This window comes from Panthera pardus, unplaced genomic scaffold (assembly GCF_024362965.1).
Source record: "Panthera pardus isolate Hobbes unplaced genomic scaffold, ASM2436296v1 HiC_scaffold_24, whole genome shotgun sequence".
Taxonomy (NCBI): Eukaryota; Metazoa; Chordata; class Mammalia; order Carnivora; family Felidae; genus Panthera; species Panthera pardus.
Window position 1 is genome coordinate 123,923,345 of NW_026526810.1, and position 19,933 is coordinate 123,943,277.

At 40.4% G+C, this 19,933-nt stretch overlaps 1 protein-coding gene across 3 annotated transcripts in view; it reads right to left on the reverse strand.

Annotated features, from left to right (window-relative positions):
- Window positions 1-19,933, reverse strand: part of PTPN21 (protein tyrosine phosphatase non-receptor type 21) — an 82,515-nt gene that overhangs the window by 26,646 nt on the left and 35,936 nt on the right. For all 3 annotated transcript variants that reach the window (XM_053889688.1, XM_053889690.1, XM_053889689.1), the window contains exons 4-10: window positions 13,059-13,156; window positions 11,151-11,218; window positions 10,268-10,338; window positions 7,482-7,569; window positions 7,010-7,098; window positions 3,584-3,671; window positions 2,590-2,669 (exon numbers count right to left, since the gene is read on the reverse strand). In XM_053889688.1, the coding sequence (XP_053745663.1) occupies window positions 2,590-2,669; window positions 3,584-3,671; window positions 7,010-7,098; window positions 7,482-7,569; window positions 10,268-10,338; window positions 11,151-11,218; window positions 13,059-13,156 (582 nt within the window). The remainder of the gene's footprint in view (window positions 1-2,589; window positions 2,670-3,583; window positions 3,672-7,009; window positions 7,099-7,481; window positions 7,570-10,267; window positions 10,339-11,150; window positions 11,219-13,058; window positions 13,157-19,933) is intronic.

A 19,933-nucleotide genomic window follows, 5' to 3' on the forward strand; every position in this document is an offset into this window, starting at 1 on the left:
TGTGCCGCAGGGCCACGACAGGGTGGGTCTCTGAACCTTCATCTATCAAAAGACATTAAGAATTGCACCAAACAGGGCTGTTGTAGAGGTTAAAGGAAATAATGCTTGACGCAGAGGAAATACCTACTGAATCAGAAAGTGGTAGAAAACAACCAGAACTTTGAGAATGGCACTGCGGACTTAGCAAACTAAATGCATGGTGGCCTCCAGGACGGCTGCACTTAAACTGGATCTGGAAGAACAACCGAGAGTCTGCCAGAGAAGGGGAGAAAGAGTGCATTCCAGCAAGGCCTGGGGCTGCAAGAGGCATCAGCATTGTAGGAGCTATGGGCACCAGGGCCAGGATCAAGGGCAGATGAGCCCAGAGGAGGATCACAGGAGTCTTGTGCTTAATGTTGTAGCTAAGGAAGCGGGGGGAAGAGACAGGCTCAGATGCGGTTCTGAGCTATAACTTTGGGAGAAGTGCTACACCTTTTGCTCATCCATCCAGAAAACTGGCTGGAGCCAGGGAAGATGGGCCCGAGAGCCAGATGAGAGGCAGCTACAATGGGACAGGGGAAAAAGGACAGCATTGAGAAAGCTTGTGGAGATGAAGCAAAACCTTCCAAGTCTCAGTTTAGAGGTCACTCTGCTGAGAAGCCTTTCCTATGTTGGCAGTTCTGAGTTAGGTACCCTTTCTCCGAAAGGCCCCTACGGCACCACAGGCATCCCAAATCAGACCTCTTAACGTGCATTTCTATAGATTCCTTCAACAAATTCATCAAGGCCTGCTGTGGGCCAGCCCCTTATTCAGCACTGGGAACACAGGGGTTAATAAGAGAGCTCTGTGCTGCTGTGGCGCTTACCTGCTGAGAACAAGTAAACAAGCAGATATACAAATTCAGGTGGTACTAAGTACTATGATGAAGAATCAAATAGGGCAAGGGGATACAGAGAGATAGGTAGGCAGGGAAGGGGTCCCCAGGGCAGCTACGGTCAGCCTCTGTGAAGAGGGCCTCCTCTGATCAGACAACTAATGTAGTGGGAGAATGAGGCATGCAAAGGAAAAGCATTTCAGGCAGAGGAAGGGGCAAGCACAGCATCTCTAAGGGCAGAACATGTTCACAGACCAGAAAGGACACTAGTGTGGCTGGGAAAGGGTGAGCAGGAGGAGGGTGTGTAGGAAATAAGGCAGGAACCAGGCAAGGACCAGATCGTGGACAGCTTTGTGCTTTCAAGTATGATGAAATTCCAGTGCAGGGTTTTAAGAAGAGTGATAGGATCTGACCCATATTAAACTAAGACCAGTCTGGCTGACTTATGGAAAGCAGGCTATAGGCACGGCAGGTACCGAAACAAGGAGGGTGTCAGAAGGCTACTGCAGTATTCTAGATTAGAAACACTGATGGCCTGGCACTGAGTTGTTAGTGGAGTAGGTGGTCAAAGTCACATTTCAGATGTATTTTGAAGGCACAGCTTGCTGATGTATTGGGTGTGGGATGAAATAAACAAAAATCAAGTGGGAATTACGTAGGTTTGGGGCTTGGGCAACGGGGTGAACATGGAGTGTTGCCACTTATCGAATGCGAAAGGGTAAGGAAGAGGCAGATTTGGGGGCAGGAAGAGAAAGAGCATGTCAAGAGTTTTGTTTTAGACCCAGCAAATCTGGGATGCCTCTTAAGTCACCAAGGGCAGACATCAAGTAGGCAGTTGGCTGTGCTCAGGGAGAGGACTGAGCTAGAAATAAAATCGGAGGCCGTTCCAGCAGACAGATGCAATCTGTAAGCCTGACACAAGGTGAATCCCCTGGAGAACGAGCATAGGTGGGAAAGAGGTCTGAGGATTACACCAGCAAAGGTGACTGAGAAGAAACGGCCCAGAAAGAGGAAAAGCAGGAGAGGGTGGGGTCTTGGCAGCCAAGGAGGAGCAGAGTGCAGAAGGGAAGGGGTGGCCAGAGGTTAAGTGCTGCTGAGTGGTCCAGTGAAAGAACTTCTGTGGTCCTGACAGGACCATGGGATGAAGGTCACTGTCACCGTGACAAGCAGTGTCAGTGTGTGGCAGCTAGGGGAGGCAGGGCAGAAAGAAGGAGAGAAAACAAGTCTATACAACTCCTTTGAAGAAATTTGCTATATAGGAGAGTGGAGATATGGAGCCGTGGACGGATGGCGTGTGGAATGAAGGTCAAGTGTTTTAAGAGATGCAATATTATAGCATGTTTGTATGCTTATGGGAATGATCCAGCAGAACGGGGGAAGCCCATGCGGCCAAGAAAAATATTCCTTAGGAAGAGAAGGTATAAATTCTCCAAACGGCTTGACAAGCTAAATAATTACTCAAAATGCCAATAAAAAAAATTCTCTTTTTAAATTTCAAGAATCAGTGATTCTAGTAAATAGGTGAAGAAAATCTTAGAGGCATATATCTGTAGTTATTAGAAGACATCCAAAGATAAATGAAACAATATTTTTGAGAACTATTTTAACACGCAGTTTATGTCCTAAAACTGTTATTTTCTACAAAATTTTCCTTTCTAAATGACATGATACAGCTCAAGATGAAAACTCCTAACCTCATTATTTTCTACAATTTCCATGAACAGGATGTACTCACAGGCTGCATTGATTTAGTCTGTAGAATTTGTGTCGCGCAACACAGAGTCTCCACACGTATTTTGCGGTTTCCATGTCTTCCTAGCAAATGAAATATGCATAAAGTAAATGAAAACACATTTACAACTTGATACAGAGTTTGTCGGAGAACAAGACATGACTGGGGGATATAATATCCCGACTCTTTCAAACACACCGACTCTTTCATTTTCTAATGCTGCGCCTATCATATGAAGGCTCTAATTAGGATTTAAATTAGGAAGACCAAAAACAAAAAAAATGTTCTAAGGGTATGACTCTTACACTGAACAGTTTCAGATGACTTAGAAATTTTAAAAATTATGAAAATATCAACTTGTATTTTGACAAATAGATACTCAAAGACAATTTAAAAAAAAGCATTTGACTTGGTGACTCAACACTGCCTTTGTCAAGAGAGCAAAAGCAATTAACTGTGAAATAATATTTCTACAGAGGCATTCACTTAGCAATGGAAATTAAGATGTTAGTACTTACTTTCTCTCCTATTTAGTCCCTTTAGTTTACTTTAAAGATCACCATACCAGATAGTATTTATTCAAGGACTCATTCATTCAACAATATTTACTGAGCAACTACTTTTTGCCAAGTGCTATTATGCAAAATGTTATTAATATTTTATGTTTTATAAAAGTACTAAATATTATAATTTTATTTTTTTTAATGTTTATTTATTTTTGAGAGAGAGAGAGTGAGAGCGAGCATGAGCAGGGGAGGGACAGAAAGGGAGGGGGACAGAAGATCTGAACCAGGCTCTGTGTGGACAGCCCAATGCGGGGCTCAAACTCACGAACCATGAAATCATGACCTGAGCCGAAGTCAGACACTCAACCAACTGAGCCACCAAGGTGCCCCAAATATAATTTTAATGCCACCTCCCTCCCCAAACATGCACAATGAAATGCTAACTTGTTAACTTCTAGGGAAAACGTTCCAGATTCCTAGTGTTTACTCACAGTTTGAAACTGGATGGTCTCCTCTTTACTGGCCAGCTCTAATGCAAAAAAGGACTTATTGTGGGACATGTGAGCAATATCATGCCACCTACAGAATAACAAATAGAAAACAGCAATGTGAGTGTCACTAGAAGATGGAACATAGGATTTTTCCTTCTCGAGCTTGATGTGTAAGTTAATATTTGTTAACCGTCTTAAAAAGAAAACAGTTGTTTTAATCAGCTGGCATGCATCTTCTCGTTGAAGTGACAACAGCTAGTTGCAAAAAGTAAATACATGTAGACTAGGCGAAGGCAAACAGTACTTAAAAACATTAAGATCTGTCTATCCTCGTTTGCCAGATTAGTTTGATCAAAGAGGCCTCTCTGAGCTGGTTGCCAATGCCTCCTTCATTCATTCAACAAACATCCATTGTAACAATGCCCGAAATCGTGTTAGGTCCCAGGGATACTAAGATCAGTAAGGTACGGTGCTTCCCTCAAAGAAACACAGTTGGAGGGTGGGGATGAGAGAGAGAACATAGACATAAGCAAGTACCATTAAGTTTTTCAGGTAAACAAGGCACAAAGGTGGAGGAGGGGTGCTCTGAAAAGCTTCAGGGTGAAACAAAGGTCAAATGCCAGGAACCCCAAGAGTGAACTACTCCGGGTGTGTTCATCAGGTTTCAAACTCTGATCCTGTATTTGCTAACTGTATTTTACCAAGTTTAGATTTTATATATTAATATTTTATTACATAACATATAATTTTATAAAAGGGAAAAATGGATCTGAAAGAAAAATTTTACCTCTCTTCATCCTTCTCCATTACATTAGATTTATTTATCTTAAATATATTATTTTTTTTGAGAGACAGAAGGCACAAGTGACTGAGAAATAGAGGGAAAGAGAGAATCCAAGAGGGGCAGAGAAAAAGAGAGAGAGAAACGGGGCTCAAGCTCACCCAATGTGGGACTCAAACTCATGAACCATGAGATCACCATCAGCTCAGCAACTGAGCTGAAGTCAGACGCTTTACGACTGGGCCACCTAGATACTCTATCTTAAATTTATTTAAATAAATAAAATTAATTTTTTGTGATTCAGTGTTTAATTGTTAAACCTAAAGATTATCAGCATCATTATTAAAGAAGGCTATTTTAAAAATTCGTACCCAGTGAGATAAAAGAAGCTGGCTGGAGGCCTCCAGTTTTCATAGGGCCCTTCGGGCACTGTCAGAGTCCTGCCCTGCTGGTGCAGTCCAGATCCTTTTCTGCCCTCTGACCCCCAACTCACACTTAGAAGACTTAAATGAGCAACTTAGGGCCATGAGAGCAATTGCCAAAGGGGAGTGCTGCTGGACCGAGGGCAGTACAGTCTGGGAGTGGGTTTATGCTCCCCACACTGGGTACACTCTCCATGGTCAAAATCACCATGGAGAATTCAGAGCCCAAAAGGCAGTAGTAAAGGAAAATAAGGAAAGTAAAGGAAATGAAGGAAGGAATGTCAGCTTAGAGAGAAAAAAATCTTCAAAGGAAAACCTAGTTCTCAAGAAGAAACAGAATGGTTTTTAGAGAGCTTGAATAGTGGGGAATTAAGTTTCTTTTAATAAAAGAAGCCATTTGAGGATGCGGAGAAAGAGGATCTCTTTTGCACTGTTGCTGGGAATGCAGACTGATGCAGCCATTCTGGAAAACAGTATGGAGTTTCCTCAAAAAATTAAAAATAGAACTACCCTACGACCCAGCAACTGCACTACTAGGTATTTATCTAAGGGATACAGGTGTGCTGTTTCGAAGGGGCACATGCACCCCAATGTTTATAGCAGCACTATCAACAATAGCCAAAGTATGGAAAGAGCCCAAATATCCATCGATGGATGAGTGGATAAAGAAGATGTGGTATATATACACAATGGAGTATTACTCGGCAATCAAAAAGAATGAAATCTTGCCATTTGCAACTACATGGATGGAACTAGAGGGTAATATGCTAAGCAAAATTAGTCAGAGAAAGACAAATATCATATAACTTCACTCATGTGAGGACTTTAAGATACAAAACAGATGAACATAGGGAAGGAAAGCAAACATAATATAACCAGGGAGGGGGACAAAAACATAAGAGACTCTTAAACATGGAGAACAAACAGAGGGTTACTGGAGGGGTTGTGTGTGGGGGGGGATGGGCTAACTGGGTAAGGGACATTAAGGAATCTACTCCTGAAATCATTGTTGCATTATATGCTAACTAACTCGGATGTAAATTAAAAAAATTAATAAAAATTTAAATAAATAAATAAATAATAAAAATAAAAGAGGCCATTTAACACAGTGGTTAATCTGTGGAGAATCTGAGTTTAAGTGGAGAATCTGAGTTCTTGGTTACGCCAGTTTATAATTGGGTGACCTTAGACAAATCACTCCATTTTTCTAAGGCTCAATTAAACCATGTGGAAAGTGGTGGTAGTACCATCTGCTCAGAGTTGTAAAGATCACATGACAAAATACACAGAGAGCACTCAGCACAGAACCTGGCTCATGACAAGCACTCAATAAATAGTAAACACAAAGGAACCCAGAACCAAAACTGATATAATGTTTTACTGCTCTGCAAAAACAATATAAACTTTTAAATTTTCGTCAAGAATAGAATCAAAGTAAAAAAAAAAAAAAAACCAGAATCAAAGTAAATAGAAAATAGAAGAATAATACTGGAACTATTTCTATGAAATGACACTTTGGATTTTCTAGGATATGAATTTTAAGGAATGAAAAGGCAGGGATTGAATAACATGGTCTAATTGGCTATCTTCAAGATATAAATTCAAATACAGAATACTGAAAGGGAAATTTAAACCACCTGCAATTTCATTGTTTGAAGTTGGCCACTATTAGCACATTGCTATAGATCCTCTCGCTATATACCTCCTAAGATTTCCACAAATGAATAGCATCACATTTTTATAATCAGGAAAAAAATGAACATTATAAAAAGTAACTGAACTTTGCTTAACCAAAAAAAAAAAAAAAAAAAAAAAGAAAGAAAGAAATTTGCTTAGATGCTAGTATTTTAGGAATTTTAGTGCATGACTAGAATCAGAGAAAGGCCCAGATTTTCCACAAAAAGTCCTAGAATCTAGAGCTGAAATTAAAAACTCACATCAAAACAAAGAACAGCCTCCATTTGGTAAGAAAAGGGTCACCCACCTTTAAGCATTTCATAAGTAGGCCATTATTATAAGCACTGTTTTCCACACATTTGGTTTTGAAGAAAGTGGCTTATAAAAGAACCAATGCAGTCAGGTGTTATCTTATTCTAGGAGGGGCATATTTCCATTTCCTAATGAGACCCAGGGTGAGATTTGTGGGCACTATTACTAGTACATGTACTAAAAACTATCACCAAGAGGAGCCGCAGAAAAGTGCACAGGATGTAAGCAAAGTACCTAAATATCACAGGAGGCCTTCCATTCTTGTGTTTCACGAAGATGCCTTCAAGACATGCTCCAATGGATATGTCACTGCCTTGGCTATCCTGAAAGGAGAAAGCACAGAAAGAAGCATTTGGGCAGCAGGTGCATGAGAAGTGTGACAATGAACCCAGCTTAGCAGATGCTCAGAAGACCTACATGGAGGGCAAAGTCTGAAAGGTTTAAAGGAATCACCTTGTCAAATAGGTATGAAAAGAGGACAAACCGGGCTCCTCAAAGAACCCATTTTCAAGAGCATTTCAAAGAACAAATTGCAAAACAGGAGTGTGTTTTACTAAGAAATTTTGGTCACAGGACCTCAGCTTTCCAGTTTCCAGACTTTCCCATGCCTCCCGCCTCTGCACCACAGGGTGTCCCCAGGCCTCCCCACTGTCCTCTGAGCTCCTGAAATGGACTGGGAGAGCCCCAGCCTTCATGCCATACTCACTTTTGCGGGGTAGCTCTCTTCTCCATAGCCGTCCATCCTCTCTACCTCCTGCATGTACAGCATTTCAGCATCAGGAGCCGTGAGCCTTCTGCAACCCAAAAGATGTGAGGTTGATCACAGAACCAAAAATGGGGGTGGGGAGGAGGCGTTGCTAAAAAACTACATAATCAATTTGGCATAAGATATTTACAAATATTTCAAATTTTTAAGCATACCAGAAATTACTTCAACCGATCCATCAACATTGATTGAAAGTCAACTACACGCACAGCACTCTGCTGAACGCTGAGGGTTATAAAGATCCCATTCCTGTACTTCGGGCAGGCCAGGGGCACGTGGGGAGTCAAACTCCCTAAAAAGTCTTCACTGAAAGCTGGAATTCATTTGAAACCACTAAGTAACTGCTTATTATCCAAAATATCAGGCAATACTAAGCATCGTGTGCTAAATGCCAAGCGATAAGTGTTAGAAGATGGTAAGGGTTAGAAGATGGTAATCCTTTTCTGGGGGCAGAGTTACAAGGGTGGGCAGGAAGGCAGTGTGGGTAAAGAAGGTTCTCAACTGCATGGAGGCTTGTCCCCCCGCCCCAGCCTCATCTGCTGTTCTTCCAGCATCCATAAGGCATCCCACCCTGCAACCAAGCCATGATGTTCTCTCATGCTGGCCTCTGCACATGCTGATCCGTCTTCCTGGCACAACTGTCACTCACCTGTGCACCTGATCAATCCCTAATAGCTTTCAAGAGTCAGCCTACGTATCACTCCTTTGTCACCTGCTGTGATATCCCTGAGTCTAAATCAGATGCCCCTGCTCCATCCATGCAGACCCACCACATTCTATGCACACCTCCCCCACTGCACTCATATAACATTGTTAGTTTATAATTACTATTCCAATGCCCACCCCTTAAGACTCCAAAGCAGGGAATACATCCTTTGATGGCAGCTAATTGTTCTATTTATCTTCATGCCACAGCATCCAGCCTCATACAGAATAATAGTACTAAACTATCTTTTAAAAAGATGCACAAACAAGGGGCGCCTGGGTGTCTCAGTCGGTTAAGCGTCCGACTTTGGCTCAGGTCATGATCTCACGATTTGGGAGTTCGAGCCCCGCATCGGGCTCTGTGCAGCCTACTTGGGATTCTGTGTCTCCCTCTCTCTGCTCCTCCTCCGCTCGCACTCTGTCTCTCTCTCTCTGTCTCTCTCTCTCAAAAATAAATAAAGATTAAAAAAAATTAAAAAAAAAAAGATGCACAAATGAGTACATGAAAGTAACAAAAGACAGGGTGATAAGTGCCTGAGGGATGAATTATGCTGGCAGAAAAGAAAAGGTTTATTTGGGACAGCAAAAAGTGAAGCCAGAAAGGCAGGACGTGACCAAGTCTTTAATCCCAAGGCTAATGAACTCAGGCTAGTGGAAAGCCAGAAAAGACTCATGAGTACTTGGGAAAGCAAGAAGGAGAGATGAAAAGAAAGTGGTGTTTTAAGAAGATTGATCTTGGGGTGCCTGGGTGGCTCAGTTGGTTAAGCGTCTGACTTCAGCTCAGGTCATGATCTCAGTTTATGAGTTCAAGCCCGGCATTAGACTCTGTGCTGACACCACAGAGCCTGGAGCCCATTGAGTTCTGTGTCTCTCCCTCTCTCTCTGCCCCTCCCCTGCCCCTGCTCACTGTCTCTCTCTCTCTCCCTCTCAAAAGTAAATAAACATTAAAAAAAATTTTTTTTTTTTTAAAAAGAAGATTGGTCTCTAGTGAGCAACTCTGGATTTGAGTGGGAAGAGACTAAAGGCAAAAGGTTATTTTTAATGGGAGGGGATGAACAATAGGTTATAATTAGATACACCTCGGTTCAAATCCAGTCTCTACCACATGTAGCTTTGGGCAAGTTATTTACTCTTTTTGAGCTTGGTTTTTTCAATCTGTAAAAACAGAATATCATTTACCTTAAAGAGTGGTTATAAGAGCGTAATGTTATCTAACATACCTGGAACTACGTAGCATTCGGTTGAGAGTAAGACCTAGCATTCTCCGGGGGAGGATTTTTTTCTTTTTCTTTTTCTTTTTTTTTTTTTAATTTTTTTAATGTTTATTTTTGAGACAGAGACAGAGCATGAGTGGGGGCAGAGAGAAAGGGAGACACAGAATCCAGAGCACAACCCAGGCTCTGAGCTGTCAGAGCCAGATGTGGGGCCAGAACTCACGAACTGCAAGATCATGACCTGAGCCGAAGTCAGACACTTAACCGACTGAGCCACCCAAGTGCCCCATGGGGGAGGATTTTTCTTACACAGAACACATACAGGTTCACTACCAAATGAGGCCATTATTTACCCACATGCATGGGCCAGGGCAAGAAACACAGCTCATGGTACAGATTGCCCAGAAGACAGAGATACAGTTTCCAAAGGTATACTGGGGGGTAACTCTACACGGGCTGCATCACAATAGGAAACAAGTCTCCCTAATCTTGCATTAACCCACATGAGACTAGGTCACCACTGAAACCTTTACTATATGGAGTAAAGAAGTGGCACCCTTCAGTGACTGGCTGCTTTCAATGTTCTCAGCTTCCTCACTGATAACCATGGACAGTAAATGAATTAACACGGGGAAGTGATTAGAACAGCACTTGGCACACTGAGTGCAATGGAACGCTGGCTCCCCAGAGCAGAAGTAGTGGCTGCAGCAGCACGAAAGCTCCAAGTTTTAACCGTGTCAGTACGTATATCATAGTCAACCCGGCTTTGCTTCCACACGATTTCCATTTCTTATCTCTTAGTGTTACCTGTATTTCTGATGCAGTAAGGCCACTTTTTGGGTTGCTTCTTCCAATACTTTTTCATCTTGTAACCACCCCTGAAGAAAATACACTGCAGTAAATATGTAAACAAGCCACCGAAATTTCTTCAGAGGAATCACCGCTCCTGTTAGTGACTCCTGTCACTAGCAGGCAAAATTCGGACTAGTATCAGCATGCGGGAGATTTGCTTAAGTATGTGATCAAGATCCTTCTAAGGAATGAAGTAGCTTGTGCTCAGGAGCCAAAACACCCGCCCCGCCTTCTCAGTTCATCCCGGAGAAGGTCTCAGCTGAGTTATTTCAGGTTGGCAACATCACCCATCAGCCAGTTCTGAGTCCGGCACAACGACAACATCTTGTGTGTTCCCTGGCTGGCTGTGTAGACACTCAGAAGAGCATCATAACACCTCCCGTAGTTGTTCCAATGTGGTTTTCCTGTCAATCACATCAGTAGTGACTTTAAAAAGCAGACAGCAGTGTCTTCTTGCCATCTACTTTTTACACTGCTGCTGAGAAGCCAAATTCATTCCCACATAACTGAGAGGTTTCGAGCCTTCGGTTAAAAGCAAAACCTCTGTGGGGTTCCTCAGAAGTTGGAAGTGAATCCCTCTCTTAGACTCACACCCAAACACAAAACAAATCTCTCTGGCTGCAGCCCAGTGACTGCACCCCTTCCATTTCTGTGGGTTTACAACGACCAGTAAGACTACAAAGGAAAGCACTTCCACTTGAGTTGTTTATGAGGCAATTGATTTTTCTAAACACTATTCCAGCCCAGTAAATCCACCATATGGACTTTGTTTTGGGGATTATTAAAGGATGCGGAAATAAACTATTTATAAAAAGCCCAATGTTGAAAGAAGTCTTACCACAGGAAACAAGGCAAATTTCTGAAGGAAGTCCTGGGATTCATATTGATCAAAGTCACCGAAATCGGCTGTGCAAAATGACAAATATTCACATTAGTTATGTTTAATTTGCAAAGAAAAACATGTACAACCAAATGTAATATGCAGTATATAGATGGTATGCTTATGACTTAGAAGTCAAATATGCCTTATAGCTGCTATACAGTATATGTTTTAAAAAGTCTTTTTAAAAATATTAATGGGGTGGCTCACTTGGTTAACTGTCTGACTTTGGCTCAGGTCACGAGCTCACAGTTTGTGAGTTTGAGCCCCGCGTTGAGCTCTGTGCTCACAGCTCAGAGCGTGGAGCCTGTTGTAGATTCTGTGTCTCCCTCTCTCTCTGCCCCTCCCCTGCTCATGCTCTGTCTCTCTCTCTCAAAAATAATAAATGAAACATTAAAAATATATATATTATTTATTATTTAATATAATATATATATTAGGTAGATTCATGTGTCTTAAACTTGGAAAAATACCTACAAATAAAGGGAAAAAATAAGTTACAAACTAAATGTATCATGATCTCATTTTTATGAATAACAAACAAAAGCTACCCTGTAATCACGTGTGCTTACTTATGCACTGGAAGATATCAGAAAGAAACCAAACTGTTTATACCAGTGATCACCTCTAGGAAATGAAATTAGATCACTTGAACATGTTACAGCAAGATGTGTCTGCTTTAGGAATTTTTAATTGTTAAAAAAAAAAAATGATAGTTCTGCAAAGACCTTATGAAAACCTTTCTAACTTTTTTTTTAATGTTTATTTAATTTTGAGACAGAGAGAGACAGAGCACAAGCAGGGAAGGGACAGAAAGAGAGAGAGAGAGGGAGACATAGAATCTGAAGCAGGCCCCAGGCTCTGAGCTGTCATCACAGAGCCCAACGCAGGGCTCGAACTCACGACCTGTGAGATCATGACCTGAGCCGAAGCTGGACACACAACCAACTGAGCCACCCAGGCGACCCATGAAAAACTAACTCTTAAAGCCAAAGATGATATTTAGGAAGATTCAAAGTACCTTGAAAAGGAATATGGCTCCATGTGTATCAGGCATTTGTTTGTCTAGAAATGATATATGTCTCCATACCTTCTAATATCTGAAGGAACTTTATTAAAGATTCTTCTGGTTAAGTTTCAATTCCCAAAATTAATGCCAATTATCATTTGAAATAATGACCCATCAGAAGTCTTCCCAAAATATATACATGCATGTAAATACATGTTGATTAGACATGGGAAACAGAACAGAATGACACAATCAAAAAACACTTACGAAATGCAAAGCTTTATCTGTTATGATTGACAATGCTCTATAATCCAGGACAACTGCTTAAGAAACCAAATAAATGATGTCTGCTAAAAGTATAAGCGTTAATATAACTTCATCAACCTCACTGTTTGCCTGATCTTTCTTCCTAAAATATTAGCTAGCTACAGATCAAGTCCTTGCACTGGAGGAATACACAGCATATTACATGTTGTGTGTGTGTGTGTGTGTGTGTGTGTGTGTGTGTGTTTTCTCTGTTTTTGGTTGCTCTGTTGACATAGGCTAACATGCTTCACCTCCAGAAGTCTCATATTTCACGAAAGGTATCCAAATTTATTTTTTCCTGCAAGAAAACTAATTTCACTAACACCACTATAGGAAGTCAGTTATTTTAAGAATCCTTTGTTGTTTTTGTTATAACACACATTTTTTTAAAGATTTTTTTTTAAGTTATCTCCACACCTAATGTGGGGCTCAAAATTACAACCCTTAGATCAAGAGTCACATGCTCCACTGACTGAGCCAGTCAGGCGTCCCTGTTACAACATACATTTCAATCTGATATATCCATTACATCATCGATTGCCATTATTTACCTTGAACAGCTAAGCCGGCTAGCTGAATTGCTTGTTCTAATGTACAAGGAATGTTTCCTTCCAAGATATCTTTCTTCAGCTGCAGATAATACTGGTACCTATAAAAAATGTCAATTAAAAAAAGTCAGTATCAATATTACCTCCAATTGAGACACAATACATTTTACAATAATTTGGTAGAAGAGCAAAAACTAGTCAAAGAAAACCTTAACCCCAGATGGTTTCAAAAAATGACAAGAATGTCCTTGACCATATCTACACCTACACATACATATACGTGCCTGTATGCACGTGCGCGCACACATACACACACACACACACAATGTAATCAATTTGTTGAATCACTTATCCTTAACTGTAGTTATTTCAAAGCTACAACCACTCAGATGACTGGTCGCCTTTCCAATGCCCTGTAAAACAGTTCCTAAGTTTTGTTCTGTTTAGTTGGAGAAACGGAGAATCCATGACCAATCATTACTTTAAAAACCTTAACTAGTCAGAAAGAGAAATCAAGGAATCAATCCCATTTACAATTACACCAAAAACCATAAAATACCTAGGAATAAACCCAACCAGACAGGTGAAAAACCTACACAATGAAAACTATAGAAAGCTTATGAAAGAAATTGAAAAAGACACAAAAAAATGGAAAAAGATTCCATGCTCCTGGATATAAAGAACAAATATTGTTAAAATGTCAATACTACACAAAGCAATCTACATATCCAATGCAATCTCTATCAAAATAACACCAGCATTCTTCACAGAGGTAGAACAAACAATCCTAAAATTTGTATGGAACCAGGAAAGACCCCAAATAGCCAAAGCAATCCTGAAAAATAACACCAAAGCTGGAGGCATCACAATCCCAGACTTCAAGCTGTATTACAAAGCTGTCATCATCAAGACAGTATGGTACTGGCACAAAAACAGACACATAAATCAATGGAACAGAATAGAGAACCCAGAAATGGACCCACAAACATATGGCCAACTAATCTTTGACAAAGCAGGAAAGAATATCCAATGGAAAAAGACAGTCTCCTCGGCAAATTGTGTTGGGAAAACCGCACAGCAACATGCAGAAAAATGAACCTGGACCACTCTCTTACACCATACACAAAAATAAACTCAAAATGGATGAAAGACCTAAATGTAAGGCAGGAAGCCATCAAAATCCTAGAGGAGAAGACAGGCAACAACATCTTTGACCTCGGCTGCAAAAACTTTTTTTTTTTAAGTTTTTAAAAATTATTTATTGAGAGAGAGAGAGAGAGAGAGAGGGAACCAAGGGGAAGGGCAGAGACAGAGGGGGACAGAGGATCCGAAGCGGTCTCTGTGCTGACAGCAGAGAGCCTGATGCAGGGTTCAAACCCACAAACTAGGAGATCATGACCTATGCCAAAGTCAGACGCTTAGCTGACTGAGCTACGCAGGTAGGTGCCCCTTGGCCACAGCAACTTCTTACTTGACATGTCTCCAAAGGCAAGGGAAACAAAAGTAAAAATGAACAATTGGGACCTCATCAAGATAAAGAGCTGCACAGAGAAAGAAATAATCAGCAAGACAAAAAGGCAACTGATGGAATGGGAGAAGATATTTACAAATGACATATCAGATAAAGGGGTAGTATCTAAAATCTATAAAGAACTTATCAAACTCAACAAACAAAAAACAAATAATCCAGTGAAGAGAGGGCAAAAGACATGAATAAACACTTTTCCAAAGAAGACATCAAGATGGCTAAGAGACACATGAAAACATGCTCAACAATCATTCATCATCAGGGAAATACAAATCAAAACCACAATGAGATACCACCTCACACCTGTCAGAATGGCTAAAATTAACAACTCGGGCAACAACAGATGTTGGCGAGGATGCAGAGAAAGAGGAACCTTTTGCACTGCTGGTGGGAATGCAAACTGGTGCTGCCACTCTGGAAAACAGTAGGGAGGTTCCTCAAAAAATTAAAAATAGAACTACCCTACAACCCAGCAATTGCACTACTACATATTTATCCAAAGAATATAGGACTGCTGTTTCAAAGGAGCACACACACCCCAACGTTTATAGCAACACTACTGACAATAGCCAAAGTATGGAAAGAGCCCAAATATCCATCAACTGATGAATGGATAAAGAAGCAGCAGGGTGTGTGTGTGTGTGTGTGTGTGTGTACACATACATTTATGTATATGTATACATACACATGCATACATGTATGTATGTATATATATGTGTGTATACATACGTGTGTGTGTGTGCAGTGTATACACACACACATAATGGAATATTATTCGGTGATCAAAAATAATGGAATCTTGGGGCACCTGGGTGGCTCAGTCAGTTAAGCATTCGACTTCAGCTCAGGTCATGATCTCACGGTCTGTGAGTTCGAGCCCCACGTTGGGCTCTGTGCTGACAGCTCAGAGCCTGGACCCTACTTCAGCTTCTGTCTCCCCCACTCCGTTTCCTCCTTTACTCACTCTCTGTCTCTGTCTCTGTCTCTCTCAAAAATTAATAAACGTTAAAAAAAATAATTAAAAAAAGTAATGAGGGGCGCCTGGGTGGCTCAGTCGGTTAAGCGACCGACTTCAGCTCAGGTCACAATCTCACAGTCCGTGAGTTCGAGCCCCGCGTCGGGCTCTGGGCTGATGGCTCAGAGCCTGGAGCCTGCTTCCGATTCTGTGTGTCTCCCTCTCTCTCTGCCCCTCCCCTGTTCATGCTCTCTCTCTCTCTGTCCCAAAAATAAATAAACGTTAAAAAAAAAAAAAAAGTAATGAAATCTTGCCATTTGCAACAACATGGATGGAACTAGAGTGTTTATGCTAAGCGAAATAAGTCAGTCAGAGAATGACAAATATCATGTGACTTCACTCATGTGGAATTTAAGATACAAAACAGATGAACATAAAGGAAGGGAAACAAAAATAATATAAAATAAGGGAAGAGGACAAACCATAAGAGACTCTTAAATACAGAGAACAAACTGAGGGTTGCTGGAGGGGTTTTGGGTGGGGGGATGGGCTAAATGGGCAAGGGGCATTAAGGAGGACACTTGTGGGATGAGCAATGGGTGCTCTATGTAAGTGATAAATCACAAAAGTCTATTCCTGAAATCATTATTATCTATACGTTAACTTGGTTGTAAATTAAAAATAATAATAATATAAATAAAAATTAAAAAATAAGAACCCTGACTAGTAACCTGGTAAGATAAGACTTTGGTAGAAGTTACTTATTCTGATGGAAGTTCCCTACCCTAGAAAGTAAAGCCAAAAGAAAATGCTTCCTGATATTTCAGACCAGGCTTATATTAAAATATTTTGAAGAAATCCCCAAAAGAATAGCTGAATAGCTGCTATGATGCTTTCTTAATACTCTTGTAATGTGGGTTTACTTCTGTTTACACTTTCAATATACAGGGCACTAGTTACCAGCACAAGCTTTAGTCAAGCAGACCTAGGTTAAATTCCAGCTCCCCAATGTAGGAGTTTGAATGAACAAGGGCAAGTCATAACCTGTGGCTTTAACTTATCACCAATAAAGGGGCACCTGGGTGCCTCAGTTGGTTAAGCATCTGACTCCTGATTTCAGCCTCAGATCATGATCTCATGATTCTTGGGACAGAGCCCTGAGTCAGAACCTGATTGGGATTCTCTCTCTCCCTCTCTCTTTGCCCCTCCTCTGCCTCTCCCACTCTCTCTCCCTCAAAATAAGTAGACTTTAAATAAGTAAAATAAAATAAATTATCACCAGTAAGAGTACTATCGCCCATTCACAAGGTTGAGCATATGAAGCCAATTAACAGTTATTTCATCTATAACCACTACTCCATTTTGATAAAGCTCTACAGTGAAGATTTATGCTGCTTTCCTTTGATTTATTCATTTCACTGGTAATTACGAGGGCCTACTATGCGCCAAGTATTGTTCTAGATGCTGGGAATACAATGTTGAATGAAGATACAACAACTCCCTGCCAGTATAGTCTATAGAGCCATCTTGAATCCAGAATCTCTTCCGGGTTTGGCATCTGTGAATGCAACCTGGTCATGTTTGAATTCCCCTCAGAGCCCACCCCTTTAATCACTTCATATGTTTCCTAACATCATCCACTTTTATTTTAGCTAGCTGTGAGGTCTCCATTCTTTGTTACAAAAAACACCATCCATTCAGATAAGAATTTAGATCCACCTTATCCCGTCCACCTGCTAGTGGTAAGTAGCAGAACCCACAGATTTCCTTCAACGGACAAACAGAACGCTGGTAGCTCTGGGATCTTGTCAAAGAAGAAAACTGCAAACCTTCTACTAGGCAGCTCCATTCCGAAGCCTATTTAAAGAAGATTGTATTTAGAGAAGTCTATCTATTGAACATGCCAGCCACATACCCCACTCTAAATACTCTAGGTGCTTTCCTTAAAACCAAATCGCTGGAAAGCAACACACCTGCACCAAATTAGCTTAGTCTTCCACAGAAAGGCACACATTTTTTTGCCTTGTGTCACACTTTTCTATTTTAAGAGTCGATTCCTCCACAGTCGCTCTAAATTGTTCATTGCTGGTTCAATGTCTTCTACACAAAATCCCACCTGAAAATTTCCTTTTGAATGATATACCAAGAAAATCTGTCATGTTTGCAAACTGATATGTTTTGTTTTGTTCTGTTTTGTTTTATCAGATGATGGATGATGGAACTCAGATAATTCCTTCTTTTGCCTTGACTGCCATGGAGCTCAGAGCTAAACTCCAGGCACAGCCAGTCACTGCTTCCCCTCTCCTCCTTCCCTTCCTAACCACTTGCTCTACCTGTTTAATAACAGCCACCTTGTACTCAGGCACAGCTGAAGCTCAGAGATTAAATAATATGCAGAGATTAAATAATACCGCAAAGGTAGGCTGAGTCGGAGTTTGAATCTCGGTCAGAATGACCCCAAAGTGCGTGTTTTTGACTGTCACAAATCTCCAGTGAAGAATTTTCCTAGTATTTTTATCCTACTTCTTTAGTTTTTTGTTTTTTGTTTTTTTTTTAATATTAGAGTCCATATGAATACTATGGTTGAGAGCAAGGACTGAGAAGTCAGCCTGATTGAGTTTAAATCTCAGTTCCACCACATACTGGCAGCATGACCTTGGGCAAGATATTTATTTAGCCTTTCTGTGCCTTAGTTTCCTCATCTACAAAATGGATAATAATACCTACTCTGTAAGATTTGTTGTGCAGAGGAAGTGAATGATTAAGTATAAAGTACTTGGGACAGTGCCTGACATATAGTAAGAAAGGTAAGTGGTTGCTTTTACTATTATCTTTCATCGTATTGTCCTTAGAATCCTTTAATGGAAGCAAGCAGTGTGTGCATATGTGTACATATGCATATATATGTATATACCCATATATATGTGTGTCTATGTATGCATGTATGTATATATTTAAGTATTTACTTAAAAGGAAAGGACCAAGAAATTTTACTTCAAAGGTTATTACCACTTCTATTAACACTTTTTGTTAAAATTATAATATGCTGGTGAGGCTAAGGATGATTTACAAATCTCTTCTTTCAGTATTTACTGCAAAAAGAATAATTAAAAAAAACACAGTAATAAAATGTAACATGCAAACTTTTATTCCTTACAAACAGTTCTGAATTAAAGAAAGTGCACATCTTAATTCTAAACAAGTGTTCTATAAATTTGCCCAAAGCCAAAATACTAATTAAAATAGACGTTTCATCTCAATCTTATGCACTTATCAACTTTCTAATATAAAATACTTTTATACAAGAAATATTACATGAAACAATTATAATAAATTAGGTTGCCCCATTTTGCCCAACAGATATTTCAGTATATAAAGAGGCAGTCTTTTCCTTCACCTTTTTTTTAAAGTTTATTTTGAGAGTTTATCTTAAAGTTTATCTGAGAGAAAGAGCACATGCGCATGCACAAGCGGAGCAGGGGCAGAGAGAGGGAAAGAATTCCAGGCAGACTCCGCACCATCTGCCTTGAGCCCGATGCAGGGCTCAAACTCACGACCTGTGAGATCATGACCTGAGTCGAAATCAAGAGTGAGGTACTCAACCAACCGGGCCACCAGGTGCCCTCCCCACCCACATTTATTTTAGGTTTATTTATTTCCTTCATTTGTTTTTCTTAGGCTAGTATTAGAAGGCTAACGTGTAGGTAATGGCATTTTTAAGTTTTATTATGGAAATTCTGAAACACATATACAGAAAACAAGTCCCAGTAAACCCACACATCCTTATCATGCAGCCTCAATCATCACTTTATCCATACTGTTTCCTCTACATTCTCCCCTTCCCCACCCAAGTGCTTTAAATCAAATCCCAGATATATCATAGCACCTACAGGTACTTTAGTACATATTCCTAAAAGATAAGTTTTAAAAAAAAAAAAACCACCACATTTTTAACATAACCAACAAAATGAGCAATAGTGCCTTAAAGCTACCCAATATCCAGTCCACATACAATTTTTGTGATTGCTTCAAAAACATATTTTTGAAGATTTTACTTAAGTAATCTCTACATCCAACATGGGGCTTGAACTTACAATCCTGAGATCAAGAGTTGCATGCTCTACCAACTGAGCTAGCCAGGTGCCCCTCAAAAATGTATTTTTACAGTTTTTTTATTTTTATTTTTTTTATTTTTAATTTTTTTGTTTATGTATTTTTGAGAGAGAAACAGACAGGGCACGAGTTGGGGAGGGGCAGAGAGGAAAACACAGAATCTGAAGCAGACTCCAGGCTCTAAGCTGTCAGCACAGAGCCCAACGCAGAGCTCAAACCCATGAATCACCAGACCATGATGTGAGCCTAGTCAGACACTTAACCCACTCAGCCACCCAGGTG